General features: G+C 54.7%; 7 protein-coding genes across 7 annotated transcripts; 4 read left to right on the forward strand and 3 right to left on the reverse strand.

The window, feature by feature from the left end:
- Window positions 1-289: 289 nt before the first annotated feature.
- B0I36DRAFT_326788 (uncharacterized protein) lies at window positions 290-1,710 on the forward strand. Its single transcript, XM_046154380.1, has one exon. The coding sequence runs from the start codon at window positions 420-422 to the stop codon at window positions 1,665-1,667; it is 1,248 nt and encodes a 415-aa protein (XP_046010073.1). The 5' UTR covers window positions 290-419; the 3' UTR covers window positions 1,668-1,710.
- Window positions 1,711-1,769: 59 nt separating this feature from the next.
- On the reverse strand, window positions 1,770-2,848 carry B0I36DRAFT_326789 (uncharacterized protein). Its single transcript, XM_046154381.1, has 2 exons — window positions 2,521-2,848; window positions 1,770-2,462 (listed from the first exon to the last, which is right to left on the reverse strand). The coding sequence occupies exons 1-2, from the start codon at window positions 2,816-2,818 to the stop codon at window positions 2,269-2,271; spliced, it is 492 nt and encodes a 163-aa protein (XP_046010074.1). The 5' UTR covers window positions 2,819-2,848; the 3' UTR covers window positions 1,770-2,268.
- A 1,295-nt stretch (window positions 2,849-4,143) lies between these two features.
- B0I36DRAFT_326791 (uncharacterized protein) lies at window positions 4,144-6,263 on the forward strand. Its single transcript, XM_046154382.1, has one exon. The coding sequence runs from the start codon at window positions 4,182-4,184 to the stop codon at window positions 5,820-5,822; it is 1,641 nt and encodes a 546-aa protein (XP_046010075.1). The 5' UTR covers window positions 4,144-4,181; the 3' UTR covers window positions 5,823-6,263.
- Window positions 6,264-6,542: 279 nt separating this feature from the next.
- B0I36DRAFT_350838 (uncharacterized protein) lies at window positions 6,543-7,766 on the forward strand (the record flags this gene model as incomplete). The annotated part of the gene is made up of 2 exons (XM_046156953.1): window positions 6,543-7,408; window positions 7,526-7,766. 2 exons carry the CDS (start codon window positions 6,543-6,545, stop codon window positions 7,764-7,766), a joined length of 1,107 nt encoding a protein of 368 aa, XP_046010076.1.
- A 1,119-nt stretch (window positions 7,767-8,885) lies between these two features.
- On the forward strand, window positions 8,886-9,674 carry B0I36DRAFT_364506 (uncharacterized protein; the record flags this gene model as incomplete). Its single annotated transcript, XM_046158976.1, has 1 exon — window positions 8,886-9,674. The coding sequence occupies one exon, from the start codon at window positions 8,886-8,888 to the stop codon at window positions 9,672-9,674; it is 789 nt and encodes a 262-aa protein (XP_046010077.1).
- A 567-nt stretch (window positions 9,675-10,241) lies between these two features.
- B0I36DRAFT_326795 (HCO3 transporter family-domain-containing protein) lies at window positions 10,242-12,958 on the reverse strand. The gene is made up of 7 exons (XM_046154383.1): window positions 12,496-12,958; window positions 12,058-12,413; window positions 11,800-11,975; window positions 11,512-11,715; window positions 11,295-11,438; window positions 10,957-11,208; window positions 10,242-10,870 (listed from the first exon to the last, which is right to left on the reverse strand). Exons 1-7 carry the CDS (start codon window positions 12,717-12,719, stop codon window positions 10,436-10,438), a joined length of 1,791 nt encoding a protein of 596 aa, XP_046010078.1. The 5' UTR covers window positions 12,720-12,958; the 3' UTR covers window positions 10,242-10,435.
- A 2,036-nt stretch (window positions 12,959-14,994) lies between these two features.
- B0I36DRAFT_350841 (nucleophile aminohydrolase) lies at window positions 14,995-17,519 on the reverse strand (the record flags this gene model as incomplete). The annotated part of the gene is made up of 7 exons (XM_046156954.1): window positions 14,995-15,310; window positions 15,404-15,644; window positions 15,735-15,769; window positions 15,920-15,965; window positions 16,054-16,197; window positions 16,863-17,224; window positions 17,296-17,519. 7 exons carry the CDS (start codon window positions 17,517-17,519, stop codon window positions 14,995-14,997), a joined length of 1,368 nt encoding a protein of 455 aa, XP_046010079.1.
- Between the last annotated feature and the right edge of the window lie 66 nt (window positions 17,520-17,585).

Below are 17,585 nucleotides of genomic sequence, written 5' to 3' on the forward strand. Positions count from 1 at the left end.
GCTTGTTGTGGCGCCAACCTTTGGCATCATAACCATGAATATTTGAGTTCCTAGTATCAGAAAGGGTCAGGTTTCATAATGAATAGATGTCAGAATAGCACGACTTTAAAGGTGGCAACCAATTCAGACGAGGAGCACCATCCCCGTCGTCTACGAGTATAGACAACCCGTATCGGGTAGTGGGACCCCGTAAGGCTAAAAGTGGGCTGCCTAAACAACATCCTTGTGCTCAGCCGAGCAAGGATGACGGATCTCCTCAACGTCCAACGCGGCGCAGGTGGTGCATGTCAGTCGCCCGCTTTTCACAATGACAACACGAGCTGGGAGTCTTGCTTTCTTGTAGCCCAGGCCGTCTTTGACCGTGGTTCAGATGCAGCATCTGCTCTGACCCTCCAACCCACGATCCTCGAAGCCAAATCATGGACAGATCCGCGAGGAGCCACTGGGTGCGCATCCCGCTCCGGGTCCCGGTGCTTCCCGCCAGTGATCCCACGCAGCACCTCGATGGTTTCCGGTCGAGCCGAGGCATCGGGCCGCCGCTCGGCACCCAGGCACCATTGCCATCGTCGCCATCACCGTCTTCGCCCCCCGAGCATGACCGCGAAACCAACAACGGCACCAGCGGTGGTGGCAATAACAGCACCACCAGCAGTACCATCCACAGTTTCCAGCGCCTCCCCAACGAGATTATAGCCCTGATCATCTCCTTTGTGCTGCAAGATACCGCCCCGCCAGGCCGAGTGTTCCACTTCAGCAACTACGCCTCCGGCGGGCAGCGCCACCGCGACCCCGTCGGCTTCCACAACATAGCGCAGTTCACCCCGCGCCGTATGGGCCCGACGGTCTGCATCTCTCGCTATGCCCGCGTGTGCAGGGCCTGGCGGGACCTCGTCTACGCGCACTTCTACGGCAGCCCGCGCAACGGCTTCCACTTCCGGATCTGTGGCGCCGGGCAGGACCGTGGCGGCGGCGGTGTTGGTGTTGATGGTGGTGGTAGTGGTGGTGGTGCTTGGCTCCGGTGGTATCACGCCGACTCGCGAGGTGATGTGCTGACGAATCTCGACGAGGTGCGTGATGGGCTGGAGAAGGGAGGGACGCAGCGCTGGCTGCAGGTCCTGAGTCGGGAGCAGACGGCTCGCCTGATGGAGCAGCGGAATGCGCTGGGCGTCCTGACGAGCCACACTGCGAGGTGGGTCAGGAGGGCGACCCTGAGTGTGTTTGTGAGAAGGACTCAAACCAGAGCGGACAATGACCACTTGCTAGAGCTGGTCGACAAGGCGGTCGACTTGCTCGGTGGGGAGAGGACGGGGTTGCGGGACTTGCAGGTCCAGCTGCACTATGATGGTGGGTATCAGTGTCAGATGTCGTACACGTTGCGCCTAGTGCCGACGACGGTGGAACGGCCAGACGACCGGCGGTGGTGGCTGGGCCTAGAGGACGGCCAAGAAGATGCGCAGCTAGAGAACGGAGTTGAGGCTCTGGAACTGGACACAATCGAGCTGACCAAGGTTGGCTGCTATGAAGCTCCCCTACACAGCACGACTGCGAGGATTCTGAACCCTCTGCTGAGGCTGAGGGGCGTACACAAGTTCGGCGTGGGTGGCTTGGTCACGGGAGACTTTTCGAAGCAGTTGACAGAAGCGGTCATGGAATCAAGCCCAGTTTGAATAAGTTCGCGGAACGATGCCGTCCATGTATTGAAGGGGCTAGAAACAAAGAGTGCCCACTGAAGCGCCAATGACGATTCCTTGTGGGACCAACATTTCGAGGTGATATCGCGACGGGAGTACTTGGCGTGATGAGACAGAGCACCTTAACGAGGGCTTCACCCCTGAAATATCTATGAGACAATGACCTGTAAGTTGGTCACCTAGACAGATGGTCGAAAATGTTGACTGCATCCACTTCCGAGCTAATATGCGAAACTACAACGTGTATCTACTTTTTGGGCTTCAACTGTTCTCTGGTGTTGACGATTGGCACGCCATTGTCATCCCTTGGAATCTCAAGGTCTCTTTCCCCGCCGAAAACGTGTCGCTCGAACTCTGATCGGATGTAGAAGGGTGTCTCGTCCTGTTCTCCTTTGTTGAAGAATTCCTCCCATTTCTCAAGGAACACCGGGGGTTGGAACATGTGTGCGTTCAACTCTTCCTTGTGTGCGAGCTGGTGAGGGAGGTAGAACCAGGGTGCGTATGGCAGTCGAAGGTAGGCAAGCATGACTGGTGTCATGACGCTCTCGCCCAGGTCACAGAAGTCGAGGAACTCTTCTTAATACTTGATTCTGGAGAGGTTGTTCCACAGCGTAGTGGATTCCATTAATTCTGTGAGCGCTGCTAGGCGGCTCGCCAGCAGTTCGTTGCGCTGGCAGTTCAATTCGACGATGCACACCCGACAAAGCGCCAAGTCAGCCTGTTGCTCCATGACAGAAGGACAGTACTGGTCATCGGACTCAAGAGCATCATCTGTGCACCGGACGTATCAGCTTATTGGTGGGTATAGATTGGGAAGCAGATGACCGACAGAGAAGCACGGCCCAGTCATTCGCAGCGGTGTTCTCTCTAACAAGCCTTTCAACCACAAGTGGGACAACCTTGGGACCCATCTTCTTGATGTGAAGGAAGGTGTCGGAGCGGTCGCAAGCGGCGGACAGTGTCGAGAACGGCGAGCCGCCTAAGGCAGACAGTTCGGCGTGGGCTGCGTCCCATCTTTGTTCAAAGTCGCCAACGAGGCCAGGTAGGTGCTGGGCAATGTCCTTCTGGAGCCCCACGATGAAGCCGAGGCCATCACTGGGGGCTTGTGCAGTGGACGTGGCAGACATGGTGGGCGAATCCTGTGAATCTGATGAATGCCCATTGAGGTAGTCTGAGCTTTCGAAGTCCAAGGTGGATAGAGACCGTAAGGCGACACCCGTGGAACAGTGTATGGGCTTACCTAAGCGCAAGTAAACCACCCTTAGGCACCAACAAAGTTCACCTGCATGCTCCCATGCACAAACAAACAAATTCAAGTTGGTTCCAAAATGATTCCTTTGGAGTGTCCCCCAAAGTCCAAACGCTCGGACCAACATGGGGCGCGGCCGCCGGGTCAGCCGGCCTGTTTGTTGGTTCGCTCGTCCACCGCCCGTAGTTCTCGGCAAAGTCCTGCTGAACAACAGAAGCGTAGGACTTTTCGCTTGGTGACAGGCGATTATAGAATACAGTTGACTAGTAAATGCTGGAAAGAAGCCACACTTCTCACACAACTTACATGTAGCTTAACTACCTCGGTATGTGCTTATAGGTGTGCTGGATGGCTGGACAGTAAGATGTTTGAACACATGACGAGGTCCTCAGAGTTGCGTGTGTTCACGCTTGTTCCTGAATTTGACACATTTGTCAAGCAGGGCAGGAAGGACCATCGTCAGTTGGCTTTGGTTGTTGACGCTCTGGCCGATAAGGACAAGTTCTTGGCTGTGCACCTTTTGATGTTAACCCAGCTATTGTGACACCGTCAGCAAATTCTGTTTCCTCAGCCTGCAACTGGCAATGATTATGTTGTAGATGACTAGATCGAAATCAACCTCGATTTTCGTGTGGATTCCCGTGCTATTACCAACTACTGCGTTCTGTGACTCCAGGCGAGTCTCATCGTCGAAATCAATAGTGGTCGTAATCTCGCTGCGTTCAAGTAAGACTTGTCGCCCAGCGATCCTGTTCATGTTATAGCAAGGAGTAAATTATATTCCCGGCGATCCGACAGTTCGGTTGTTACACTTCACTACGCTCTGTGTGGTTGTGCCCTCTGAACTGCATCATTGCATCGTTTTCGTTTTGAGTTGCATTTCAGTTATTTTGAGTTAGATATACTCTCCGACAAATATATTCCGCATGGCAATTGTCTAAGACGAAATTTATGGCGAAACCCGTTCGTGATCCAACATCGGAGCTAAGGCATGATCCAACTTTCCAGACGTTTGGAACGATGATGGGCTGCTCCATGCGCTAATGCGGGAGGCCGACCATGCACGTCGGTGGCGGGAGAAAGTTGGAGGCGACCCTCTCGACACTCCCCGCAGACCTGCTGTTGGGTTTCAAGCTCACATATATGAGGGCGCTCCCTCCCTGCTCGAATCCAAATTTGGCACCTTAGACAGTATGTCTGTCCCAGGCCTCCCCACCTCGAAACGGTATGCATACACAAGAATGAAGTCTACCGATAGCCTTGCGAATGCCGAGACCTTCACTGCCGAGGGCTCTCTCCACCTCCACGAGGAAGTGCCGGGCAACACGAGTCCCAACGGCGGCCTTCACGAGAGACTCTCCCATTCGAAGCATCCACGACTGCATCGAAATGCCTACCTAGGCGCCTTGCTCTTTAACTTTGCCTCATTCATCCTTCCAGCTCTATACGGGACTCTGTCCAAGCTATGGGTGGCCAACATTGACAGTTCTCTCGTGGTGACGACTGACAGCTACACTTACATCGGTGTGTTCGCCGAGGTCCTCAACGAGGGTCTCCCACGGGCCAGCTGGGTCATCATCGGTGACAAGGCATCGCGTTCTCTCGCCGAGCGTCTCCGCCTGACACACACTCTGATTGCGTTCCAAGCCCTGCTCGAGATTATCATGAGCATCGCCTTCGCCGCCGCAGCTGAGCAATTCGCACAGAGTTTTGTACCAGCCGAAGCACGAGCGCAGAGCATCACATACGTACGCCTCTCTGCATTCTCCGTACTCAGCTCGACCATCGAGACAGCTGTCGCAGCGGGCACAAGGGCACTGGACAAGCCTGATGTTCCGCTGGTGATCAGCTCGATCAAATTCGCAGTCAATATTTTGCTGGACATGCTGCTCATCTCGACATTCCACGTCGGATCGATAAACCCGACTGTCGATTTACAGGCGGGTATACAGCTCGCATGTAACTTGTCATCTGCGTTTATTGGACTCGGGTACTTCTTGTGGTTTCACACGAGACCAGCTTTGAAGAAGATTTCCTCTGGAGCAATCGGTCACCAGTCTCTGTCAACGCCAATCGCAGAAGCGGACAGAAACAACAGTGTCGCGCCAACTCTGAAAGCTCTGCTCGTCCTCGCCCGGGCTGGAGTGCTCACCTTCCTCGAGTCACTCATCCGTAACGTTCTGTATCTGTGGCTGGTTACCACCATCGTCGCATTGGGAAGTACATACGCGACAGCATGGGGCATTTTCAACACCATCCGTTGGGGCCTCGTCATGGTGCCAGTCCAGGCTCTAGAAGCAACATCGCTGACATTCATCGGCCACCGATGGGGAGCCTGGCGACGAGCACGCAACCTTGACGAGGCAAGATTGAACACCACCACCAACACCTCAACCACGACACCCGCCCGACCGCGAGACATACTCCACATCGCCATGCCTGCATTCATCTCCGTCGGCTGTGCGCTGGTGATCGAGGTCCCTCTCTGCATATTCCTCTCCTTTTTCGGCGCTCGTCCATTTGCCATGTACCTGAGCGGCGGTGTCAGCGACGTGGCCGATGTGACAGCCTACATGTGGCGCACCATCGACTGGTGCTACATCTTCTACGCCGTCTCGACACAGCTCGCCACCATCCTGCTCGCCACGAGGCCTAAGTGGTACCTGTGGCAGAGCCTGGCAAGCAACCTCCTTTACGTGCTGCCCTGGGCAGTCGTGTGCCAGGTTGTGCACTTGACGGAGGACGACGCCTGGAAGTATCATGGTCTGGTGTTTGGTGGGAGCCTGGTGTTCAGCTTTGTCGACGTTGTTGTTGTGGACTCGCTTTGGGCCTGGACGCTTTGGAAAGGAAGGGCGCGCTTGGAGAAGTTCCATGAGTCGTAAATGGGTCTCGACGTCCAGGGACGGTTGTTTGACGTTTCGTTTGCATAGTTTTCTGAGGGGTTTCGGGTTTCTACATTGAGTAATGGGCTGACAAAATCATACGGTCCCATGATTACTTACAGTTCAGCGCCTGATCCATGCTTGCCCGATAGGATCAATTCTGCCAAATAACAAGTGAACGAACACCCGTGGCGTTGCGAAGCCCTTCGGCCCGCGTTGGCATTGAAAGAGCGTTTGGATTTGCGGCCACCATTTGGCTCGACTCGGGCGCACATGGGGCGTTGGTTTAAGAACAAGGAGATCAGGAAAGCAAGGCATACGCCGTTCTCCGTAATCATCTGCAGTAGTATACCGGTATCATGATTTATTACGCCTCTGCGTGTACCGCTTTTTAGCATGAACGAGCATGTTGTGGCCGTCTGTTGACGATGGGTGCTGGCAAACGGCAAGGTTCAATCATAGGCCAGTTCAACCATAGTCTAAGACGAAGGCTCTGACGCAGCCAGGCATGAATCTCTTCAGGCAGCCTGCCAGCAACGCTTGACTTCAGCTCCAAGGCAGCTCCTGTCCATATATCTTATGACCCAGCTCATGCAGCCTTCTGCCCGTAATTCAGCACACCAAGTCGTCTTAACACTGCTTTTCTATCATCACGAATTTCTCCACGGCCGTCTTTCTTCCACACAGCTTTCTGTCGTTCCGCTAATCTCCACCGCCAGCATGGCCTCAAACGAGCTATGGTATGCTCGCTCTAGTAGTGGTTCAGGAGATGTTCTGACCCCGTCGGCGGAGTTCCAACTCGAGATCAGGGATTCCGCTGGCAAGGGCAAAGGCATCTTTGCGACCGCCGATGCGCCCATGGGCACCATTGTATTACAGGAACCTGGAGTTGTCGTTGTCGACCACTTTGAGCTGGGCGACATCGAGTTCCCTCGCCTGACCCAGTACCAAGACATCATCCAGCAATGGGATGCACTGCCAGACAGTATGAAGGGCTTCCTGGAATCTCTCCACTTTGCAGACCACTCGGAGACGACGCAGAGTCATTGGGAAACCTTCTTGAAGAGCCAGCCGAAAGAGGGTGACGAGGCGCCAAAGGAGCACGCACGACGAATCTTGGCGTTCTACAGCAACGCTCACGACTACCGCGGGTACGATGGCAAGCAGCAGCGGGCACTGTTCCCAGTGGCGTCACGATTCAACCATTCCTGCGACCCGAACGTGCTCGCAGAAGTCAGCAGGGCAGGCATCATGTACTACATCGCGACACGGGACATTCCCGAGGGCGAGGAGCTGCGCATCTCCTACGTTCCTCCGAATCACAACACGGGCTCGAGGCTGAAGGCGCTGATGGACGGATGGGAGTTCATGTGCGACTGCCCGCGCTGTGCGAGGCAGGCATTGCCGTCTCCACGTGTGGACTTTTCGCGTCTCTTCGCGTACACGTCGCTCGTAGAGCGCCATCACGTCATGATCGAGGTCAGCATACTCGAATGGCGAGAGGAGCTCTGGCTCTGGATGGATGCTCATCTCCACAGGATTGTGGTTGCCCAGGCAAATGATGACCCTCTGACTCTCTACTTCTCGTGAGTGCGCTCGCTTGATCAAATCGTTTGATGACTACGCGCTTTGTTCCTCCCTCATCAACACCGCGAGCGGCTCATGTTTTGCGATAACACACTGACCACAGCTACAATGTACAGATTTCGCTCTATGGCTTCCGCCTTCAAGATCCTAGCTCGGGACTATCCTCCCAGCATCTTCTACCCTGCCGCTGTCTTTGCGCAAGAGTATTTCGAGTACTTGGAAGACGCGACCGCAGTGGCGAGGGATCGCTTGAGCGAGTTTCCGGTCTTCGCGGTGGTCTGCGAACAAGAGATTGAGATACGCGCGGAGATTCACGAGCTTCTCGAGTCAGCTCAGTTGGGCGATTACGATCTTTGACAGGTTTCCGTATGGCGGAACACCTTCAGCGGGGATGTCTCGACTACTCGTTGCCGACCCGCCGTGTGTGCGTTCCCGTCACGGTTGGAGGGTCCGCAAACTGATCACGGTCTCCAGTACCATACCTTTCGACCACCGGCCTGTCTCAATTACGACGGTGCCATCTTACGTATTCGCCTCTTGAGTACTTCACATCGACCCGTGCCTGTCCCGTGATATATTTAGCCAGCCACCGCCGAGAAGGACACGATCTCGGTATTTGTCCTCATCGCCGCGCAACGCACCGACAGAACTAAACGTTTGATCTCGGCTTTTTCACCGGAGGAAATGAAACGCCGCGGAGTCACTGCCGGGGAATCTTTATGCCAGCCCCAAGGGCATTAAGCCATCTTTCATATCGCACTTAGACCAATAGATCGATGCTTTTGATAAGTCTTTCTTGATCGTGACGTATTTCGTGATCAAGCTCTGTGGAACCTGGTAGAAACCTTTGGTGATCGATAAATGATGAATGGTCACAACTTGTCTTACGCGCGGCGTCTTTATTGCAATACCAAAGAGATGCCTTTCACTAAACTCCAATCCAAAACACAAGGTTTTATATATATCAATCAAGAACGCCAACCCTTAGGGTGTTGCCAAGGCTTGACCACCTCTTCGCTAGTACATGTTCCACTTTCGCAAGCTCTAAGAGGTAACGCGACACCCGAATTTCTTAACGCAATCTGCAGCCCACCATCCCCAGTAGTGACAGTGATTACGATTTTCGGTGAAACTTTAGTCGTAGATGAAACTGTCGGATTTGTTCCTCAACTTTAACCAATTCCTGCCGTCTGGTATTTTGGGTCTTTCTTGCAGTAGATTTTGCAGGAAGTCCTGTTAGCCCACCTGTTTGCTTCGAAAGTTCTTCCCTGCCCTTTTCGCTTTGACGCTGGCAAGTTTTACTGCAGGACGCCAGGCAGGCGACCTTGGGAGTAGTGTCCCAGGCACTTCCTAAGAGTTGTAACAATGAAACAAAATCCATGGCAGCTAGATCTGAAGAGACGAATATTTACTTACATCAAGCACGCAGATTGAGCCCCAGTTATGGTAAAGCACACGACTGCGTGCCGCGTCACAATGTCCAGCAAAATTGCTCCATTCTTCACGATCCGCAACTCTCCAGGCAAGGGCTTGGGAGTATTTGCCGCAACAGCGATATCACCCGGCCAGGTCGTTCTTCAGGAATCACAAGTCATTCACTGCAAGTATCTTGCGCGCCCAGATGACCCTCGCCAATTTGAGCAACACCGCAACGTCCTGGGCCAGTGGAACGATCTGCCGTCAAATCTGAGGACTCACTTGGCAGCCTTACATGTCGCAGAAGACGCGCCAGGAGCTCGTGCCTACCTCAGGACTTTCACCCAACGCGAGCACGCGCACCCGCTGGCGATCTTCTACTCAAACAGCCACATCTATATTGATATTGAGTCAAAGCCCCGCCGAGGCCTGTTTCCACTGGCATCGCGAATCAACAACTCCTGTGAGCCAAACTTGCTCCACGACATAACCAGCGACGGCGTCATCAACTGTGTGGCCATCCGCGACATTGACGCGGGCGAAGAGCTCACAATCTCCTACGTTGGCTCGTATCTCACCAACGAAGCCAGAAAGAAGCACTTCCGTGGGTTGTGGGACTTTGAGTGTGATTGCCCCCGATGCGCAGGAAGACTGAGGTTGCCGCAAACGACTGAGCTGCCGGGTATCGGTACCTTCGGCGACGTCTTCACAGCAGAAGACCTGCAGAAATCATTGTCGCCACCGGGGGGCATCGACTTGCGCGAGCTCTGGTCTTGGATGGCGCTTCAGCTGGCGCGCATCAAGTACTTTCAGGAGAACGGGCATGTCTCCCGACTCTACTTCGCGTGAGTACTCCCTCCCCGTATTTTGCCGATGCAAGATTGCCTTCGCTATTCAAACACGTTCTCTCCGCACAGACCACTAATGCGAGACTTGCCAGGTATCGTTTGATGGGAGACATCATGTTCTTTCTCCAACGGACCTTCACACATCATTTATTCTTGCACGAAGCGATCGATTACTATACGAAAGCACGAAACATTGCCGATCAGCTCGCCAGTAAGGCACCGACCCTGGTTGGTGTTTGCGAAAGCCGATTGGCAGTACTCAATCAGATGTGTCGTGACCAGGCCTGAGGCAAGACTAAGGGTTTTGAGTGGGCTGCTTCGACTACAGGTTGCTAGGCATAATGATGCGCACAATGATTTTTCAGTGTGATGCCAAGACAAGAACTCGCGGCATTGGCCAAGGTTGAGCAGGTATTCTCATTACCCACCGTATGGAGCTCTCTGGGATATTAGTGGGAATGCAAGGGGCCGGCGAACAAATACTTTAGCAAGACGCTAGATTTTGTCCTCCACCCCTCCCATACAATATGTTCATCAGATCACGGAAGGTCGACCGGTCGACGGATTGCGTTGTATGAGACTGTGGATAATTTGACAAGTGCAATGACAAATACTATGAAATAGTCATGACACTCGACTTTCTCTATGAGCATTCTATGTATTCCAAGTCAAGTCGTCGAGAAGGTGCGAACCACAGATGTACATCGTGCTCCCCGTTTCCAACAATCAAATTCTTCTGCCAGCCTCCCTTCAAACGCAATCTCAACGGTGCAAGCTGCCGGCCCGCTGCCTCGGCACCCCGCGCTGCTGCTCGCTCCTCTTCCTCTCCAAGCCCCAGTCATCCTCGTTCAGCCTCCTGTGCTCGGGCAGCACCGGCTTCCCGCCGAGGCTCTCCAGCACGACCTTGCTGTCCGCCGTGAAGTCGTCCATGACCTGCAACTCCCTCAGCGTGAACCACCGCGGCATGAGCAGGATCCGCAGGGGCATGAGGAGGAGGATGAGCACGGGGAACCCGATTGCCGCGATGGTGTGCGAGACGGCGACGCAGGCGAGCACGCCAAACATCTGCAGGGAGATGTACAGGCTGATCTTGCGCCGCGGGACGCGCAGGAGGGGCTCGTCACGTTGGATGAAGCGCTCCTCGGCGTTGAGGAAGAGGAATTTCTGGAGAATGCCGTTTGACTCGATTGATCCCCACTGGGTTCAAAGGCAATCCTGAGTGTTAGCTACAGCTGGTCTGACCACAAGCACCGTGTAATTATGGGAGTGTTGCGATGACTTACACCAACGACAAAGAACACGCCGGCAAAGACCGCCGCAGGCATTGTATGAAGCACTGTCAAGAGTGGACCGGTCATGGTGCCGATGAGTAGCAGGCCCATGAGGAAGTGCGTGACGCGCTGCTCGACGACGGCCTCGGCGCGCACGATAGGTCGTCGGATTTCTCCCGCCTCTACACCGTCTGAGGCTCGGGAGGTCGGAATGATGCGGAGATCTGTCTTGTAGACTGTGAGAGAGTCCGTGTGCACGGGTGCCTGCATTTTGATTTAATGTGTGTCAGACAGAGTCTACCCATACATTATAGCCTGCCGGCAAGCTAAGGGTTTGATCAGTGGCTCACCTGCGGCACGAGACCGTTGGGCATCGGCAGACCCAGAATGCCGGCGACAAAGGTCGTGCACCCGAGCAGGAAAAAGTCCCAATGGAAGCCACCGGGCTTCTTCAGAGGATAGTGACGAGCCTGTGCTGTGATGCTGCTGACATTCTATGTGTTTTGTCGCCGGTCAGCTTGGAACTGGCATGGGCGCTAAACAGCATCTGCTAGCAGCAAGACTCACATGATCATAATAAAACAGCAGCATCACCAGAAACCCAAATGGCAAAGCCACAAACACCCATTTGACGTCCAAATTCCAGAAGTCAATGAGCCAGCTTCGCGACTGAGTGGGGTAGAACGCGGCGGTGACGGGCACTCTAGTCACATGCGTTGACTTGAGAGTCCCTGGGATGTGAGAAAAGCCAACCCAGAACAGTGTGGTGAACTAGACGAGGCAAGTGGTCAGTACTGCTTTACCCCATGTCAAGCTGCTAAAACCACAAAGCGCCAATAGCATCACGAGACTTACTACATAGGCATAATCAGCCAGGAAGCCACGGAGGGTGGGGTTCCATGCGGTGCCCGAGCCGAGCTTCTCAAGGCCATAGACGGAGCCGAAGTACAGGATAGCAATGATGCAGGCCAGATAGCCAGCAGCAGCACCTTCTTCTGTGAACTCATTGACGAGCTCTTCTACCCCCTTGACTGCAGATAGGAAATATCGTAAGCGTGGCTGCCCACGAAGTGACCATAGGACGGGCTATAATTTCATAAAAGAGGTACCCACTGATATAGATGATTCCGACATACATCCCAAACGACTCGCTCGAAAAGTCCGTGACGTATCGCATGTAATCGCACGCATTCAAGACCGAGACAAGCCAGTGGAAGATGGCCGCCCAGATGCCCGTCCACGCCATGAATTGAGGATAGATTGTGACATCGTACTCGGCAATGATGTCGTAGATTGTAAAGTTGAAGAGCGAGATGAGACCAGTCACACCGACGATGGTGAGGGGCTGGGCGCCGAGCAAGCTAAACACAATGGCGGCAAGTGCTGATGCAAAAAGTGCCTCGTTGATGCCGAAGAACTCGCCTGTACGGCGGTACATATCGAGCGTGTAGGCTATAGCGGGAAGGAGGCTGCCGAAGTGAGAGATGTGAGCAGGTTGGTCTTAGATGGCTTCCGGCAGAAGTTGTGGTCTTCAAAGTGGGGAGGACCTACTTGACAAAGTACATCCGAATCGTGCTGGCAATGGTTCTGTAGGTGAAAGCGTCTGTGATGTCGGAGAGGTAATAAGGTAGTCGACGCTTGACATCGTAGTACATGCCGCGGCCTGGTTGGAGGACTCGCCAGCGACGCCAGCCTCTCTGGTCGTCAAAGCTGTACGAGCCTTTTGTCTCCTCCCGCCGGAGTTGTGTCTCTTCTGTCGACTCGCCAGACTCCATGACTGGCAAAAAGTCAGATAGCCACTTGCTGCTGTGGTGAAGATAGAACTTTTGGTAAACGTAAAGTCGCTAGTCACGACCTAAGCTGAGCAACAACAGTATTGGGAGATGGATGTACAGAAAAAGCCGACATGGGACAACCAACACCGCGACAGTGGCAGAAGATACGGCTCAGGTCTCATATAAGCTGAATCATACACTCGGCGTCACAGGGCAGTGGCCCCCTGTGGCAATTTCGCGCAAGGGGCTCCCGGAGTGAAAGCAGCGGCCGCAATGCATACGAAGCACCCATCTTCGCCGAAAAAGCCAGGACAGCGCGGGATGCACCGCAGGCAAGCGCCACCAGGTCGGCTAATTTCAGCGGTTCACTACTAACATGGTGGGATTTTACGTCATCCCGATGCCGTGTTGGTGGCCCGATAGAGTTTGCGCCAGGGTCCGCCGGGGCGCAGGGCTTGTCGCCGGCGTCGATGGCACGACACGATCTGCCTGGTCTCCGGTCGGCTGCCCAGAGCAGACCGGGACTTGCCACCATGGTAGACTGCCCGGGCAGAAGAAATTTGGCCACGGGCTTGTGACCACATCGTCCCGTGCCCTGCCAGGGTCTCTGCCAACACCCGTGGTCACTGGGCGCCGCTGCCACGGTCGTCGCCTCCCCATTCGCTTCTCACGGTGGTTTTCTTGGGTGTTTACTCGATTGGCTCTTGGTGCGCAGGCTCGGAATTTACTCGCACGAGAAGCTTTCGTGGCTCAGGACAGAAATCATGAATGCAAACTTCACCACTCCTTGGACATTGTGCTGGTCAAAGTGATGAAAGGCAATTGCTGATGGAAGAGCAAGCAACAGGGCCTGGCGTCAGCAGCTCAACCCAATGCACCCAGGGGATCCGCCACAAGAGTTTTAAGCAGAACTACACCACCCTGATTCACTGACACCACAACCACAGAGCATCGTATGGAAAACTCGGTGAATCTGATCTAGGCACGGAGAAGCATTCTTCTGGCGGCGGGATATTTTCAGCAAGCTGAAGACAGCCCCTGAGACTTGTTCCCGCCCAAACAAACGCTCGAGTAAGCCTAGAAGGTCTCGTGGCCACTGCCCGGCTGCCACACCGCCAGGCCTTGCCCCGCGAGACTCACAAGCCTCTTGCACAGCCTGCTCATCTCAGCGGCCACCACGTAGCTCATCCCACCATTGCGCTGTTGGGCAGAAGTTGAGTGTGTGGTTTTTCCTCGCCAGAATTGCCCGCCGTCGGACCTACCTTGATTTCCAATCCCGTACACAATGGCACAACACTTTGACCGTACGCTGTGTTCAGCTAAGTACAACGTGACAGACAAGCCAGGTAATCTGCCGGGCTTACGTCCCTATTACCGGTGTGTAAGAGAGAGAGGGATTGAGTGGGCGAGCATTACACTTTTCCTCAATTTCCCGGTGACAGCCCCCCATCGCGAGGTTTTGAATTCGACATGAATTGGGAGCCTTTCCCGCGCAGTTCGATGAGGCCATGGAAGAGCTTTTCAAAGCTGTCTTGGGGCCTACACTGGCCTGCTGTGTCCTCTACCCATTAGATGGGCACGCCAAAAAGTACATTTCTCCCGCCTGGAGAACACATCCAAGTTTGGGCAAAGAACACTGATAATCATGGAGGCTCAGTCCTCAATTCACGTAGCACGAATATTTTAAGCTTGTCGAATTCAGCTTTTTCTACTTCGTCCTCCAGGCAGGTCCGGAGAGAGAGGAAGAGGGGCAACTGCAATCGGATGCTAGCATGATTCGGGTGCAAGGAACTGTGTACGGGCAAGCTGAAGGAAGAGTCCAGACACCGAGGGAAATGGCCGAGTCTTCTTGATATGTGAATGCGAGTTTGTTACGTGCAGGGAACTCGGCCACGGTGCCGACTTCCAACCATGTAGGACGTCCGGCTCCGGCTGAAAAGGTGTTTGATACAAAACCGCTGGGGCACAACCACCTCCCGTCTCACGCCAGGGCATCATCAAACTGTGTACAGTTTTATCTGGAATGACGAGCAGCTGTCTCTATGGTTTTATTTGCGCTCCAGGCAGCGCTGCTGAAATGTCTGCACTGGCGGCCCTGAACATTGACAGACTCAGCTGGATATACATAAACCAACTCTAGTCTCAATAGAGACAGCGAGTCTCTGCTCGGGGCCCCTTGCCACTGAAGCCCATGCCAGCCTAAGAGCCCAAGTTCTACCGCAGCCCAAGCCAGGCATAACCCCCGGTTGCAACAACATGTCCATTGCACAACCTTCTAGTGCTTCACCTCGTAGTCCTCGTCAGGCAGGTACAAGTGCCTATCGGCGCCCTTCTTGGTAAGGACGACCATGCGGATGACACCGCCGGAGCTGCCATCCCACTTGATGGCCTCGCGCAGAGCCCCCTTGACAAAGTCGACAGCCTCGTCCTCCTCCATGTCCTCCTCCCAGTTGGCGTCACAGTAACCATAGATGTATGTCGAGCCGGAGCCGCCGATCGCGTAGGCCTGCTTGTGTAGCGAGCCGCCAAGCGGGATCGAGTAGACCTGTCCGCCGTGTCGCTCGTCCCAGCCGGCGATAATGAGGCCAGCGCTAGAAAAGAGGGCGTTGTTGTGTTAGCTATCTGGACTGTGTGTGCGTGCCTTGAATCATGGGGTGCTGCGACATGGCCTCAGCGCAACATACCTCAAGCGGTCCTTGTTGCTGTAGCAGATCTCTTGGAAGATGGCTGCGGCCGTCTGTGTGGTAGGCGGCTTGCCATTGCGCATGTGGAACATGCCGAGCTGGTACTGTACAATGTCGGCGACGGCTTGTGTGTCGGCGGCAGAGCCGGAGCGGCAGCACCAGATGGTGTCGGCGACCCGCGTAAGCTTGTCTGTTACTCTGTTGGCGATGTAGGCGCCTGTTGTGGTTCTCGAGTCGGCGCCTGGCAGTCGGAATGGAGGTTAGTGATGGGGTCTGTCGCTGTGATGTCCTGGACGACCGATGAGGCTCTTAACAGGGCCATGGCACGTACCGAGAATGACGCCGTCCTTGAATGTGACCGCCATGCTGTCAGGTTGTCAGTATTGTGTGCTTGGTCGCATTCGTTCGTTCGTTCCGTCGGCAGGGTCGCTCACATGGAGGTTCCGAGGCTGGAGGGCGCAAAGACGTTAGCACTTTGATCTCGAGATGACGCTTAGGCAGGGAAACACCGCTTACTTGACCTCGCCCTTCTTTAGCCTGTCCATATCCACATGGATACCATCTGCAGCGAGTCCATGTCAGCCAGGCTTGTCCAGACAGGGCAGCCGCGTTCGAGGGTAGCTTGGTGGGATGTCGGGGTGTGGGCGCACCTTCGTTGAGGACACCAGCGTTGCCGAACTCCATGTCGGCGGTTTGGTCGGGTTTCTGGGTGATTTGGCCGGTTCTTATGACTTGTCTGCAGCACAACGTAGAGCTGGAGGTGTCGTTGCTGGTGTGTTGGCGGCGCTGCTGTGCTGTATTGACGCTGAATGAAGAGTGACGAGCAGTGTTCCTGGGTGGAGCATTGACGTTGGAGCTCCAGCCTCGAGCTCGAGCACCAGGCAGCTTGTGCACGCGTGGGCTGGCGGGCGAGGCGGGGGCGTGCGTAAGACAGTGTGTTCAGTGCTATCCACACCCTAGGCACTATGGACAAGCTGATGTCCCCATTACTTCCTCTCCGTCTCGCCCATGGATTCCTTGCAATATGTGGAGATACGGACAGGATTGACGAAAAGGCCCCTGGTGCAAAGTCAGGATTGAGAGAGAAACGTGCACCTGGATTTTGCCATGTCTCTGCTGCGAACGAGGTGTAGTCTGGTGTGACGTGCAACATAAGAGACACCGAAAATCAGATTGACATTTGCACTGCTAGATCTTGATGACGAAGCAGAAGAGGAACAAGGGCGTCTATGCAGAAAATCTCCCCCCGTAATGCTCTAGGTATTCAAACAACGACTTCAACTAGGAGGCATGCCCTGCCCCAACGCCACGCAATGCCTGAAAGAAAATGGAATGCTGATGCTCCGATATATACTGCAGAATACGCTCTCTTACAAAACAATGTCATTCTGGGAATCCACGATTTCAGTTAGCCACGCTGGACGAAGACGGCCGGTTATCAAAACGGTGGAGAACTTACCCTGCTTCAACTCCGCCTGCGCCTCTGCACCCTCCTTCTTCTTCTTCCCATCCTCGTCGCCACATCCGCAGTCGTAAAAGTCGCCAATGTTCTGGCAGTTAAACTCGGGCTTCTTGAGCCTCTTGTTGACCTCGTTGTGCACGAGACAGGCCCAGCCCGCAGCGTTGTTGCGCGACGAGACTTGTGGAGGGTATTTGGCGAGAAGCTGCTGGAAGTGCCGGGCGCAGTCGCCGCAGGGGTACAGGCGGGCGAAGAGGTGGATGTAGGACTTGAGAGCGAGGGAGTCGTCTTCGGTTGGGTGCTCGGGGAAACGCGCCATCATGGTGTGGAACAGCTTCCAGGAGGCACGGCCGAGTTCGGCTCTGTTTGAGAAGAAAAGGGGGCAACCGTTAGTGGACGTTCAGTCGCGAAGCTGGTATGGAGTGGGACATACTTTGCCGTCGCATTTTCGAGCTTGGGAGCAATGACTTTGCCCTTTAACAGATCCGCGGACAGACCGCCAACGTCGAGAGTGTCTTGTGGAGGAGGACTGCTGCTTTGCGACAGGCCTGGGTGGGGGATCACGGAGGTGGTAGAGCCGCCCATGGACATCATGAAGGTGAGGCCGAGGAAGCAGGCGACGGCCATGATGACCATGATAGACAAGTGCCTGGCCATGGCGACGTGGAAGCCTTGTGGCTCCTCGAGGCGACTCGTGGCGATCGGGAATCGTGGGGTTGGACG

This window comes from Microdochium trichocladiopsis, assembly GCF_020744255.1.
Source record: "Microdochium trichocladiopsis strain MPI-CAGE-CH-0230 chromosome Unknown B0I36scaffold_7, whole genome shotgun sequence".
Taxonomy (NCBI): Eukaryota; Fungi; Ascomycota; class Sordariomycetes; order Xylariales; family Microdochiaceae; genus Microdochium; species Microdochium trichocladiopsis.

What these genes read in the sequence shown, in the direction of transcription:
- B0I36DRAFT_326789 (XM_046154381.1), bottom strand. Translation starts at nt 2,818, where the DNA reads ATGTCTGCCACGTCCACTGCACAAGCCCCCAGTGATGGCCTCGGCTTC. An exon ending in TGACTGGGCCGTGCTTCTCT is followed by an intron (nt 2,463 to 2,520) that starts GTCGGTCATCTG and finishes TCCGGTGCACAG; the next exon opens with ATGATGCTCTTGAGTCCGAT.
- B0I36DRAFT_326791 (XM_046154382.1), top strand. Translation starts at nt 4,182, where the DNA reads ATGAAGTCTACCGATAGCCTTGCGAATGCCGAGACCTTCACTGCCGAG.
- B0I36DRAFT_326788 (XM_046154380.1), top strand. Translation starts at nt 420, where the DNA reads ATGGACAGATCCGCGAGGAGCCACTGGGTGCGCATCCCGCTCCGGGTC.
- B0I36DRAFT_326795 (XM_046154383.1), bottom strand. Translation starts at nt 12,719, where the DNA reads ATGGAGTCTGGCGAGTCGACAGAAGAGACACAACTCCGGCGGGAGGAG. An exon ending in ATTCGGATGTACTTTGTCAA is followed by an intron (nt 12,414 to 12,495) that starts GTAGGTCCTCCC and finishes TCACTTCGGCAG; the next exon opens with CCTCCTTCCCGCTATAGCCT. An exon ending in TGGCTGATTATGCCTATGTA is followed by an intron (nt 11,716 to 11,799) that starts GTAAGTCTCGTG and finishes TGCCTCGTCTAG; the next exon opens with TTCACCACACTGTTCTGGGT.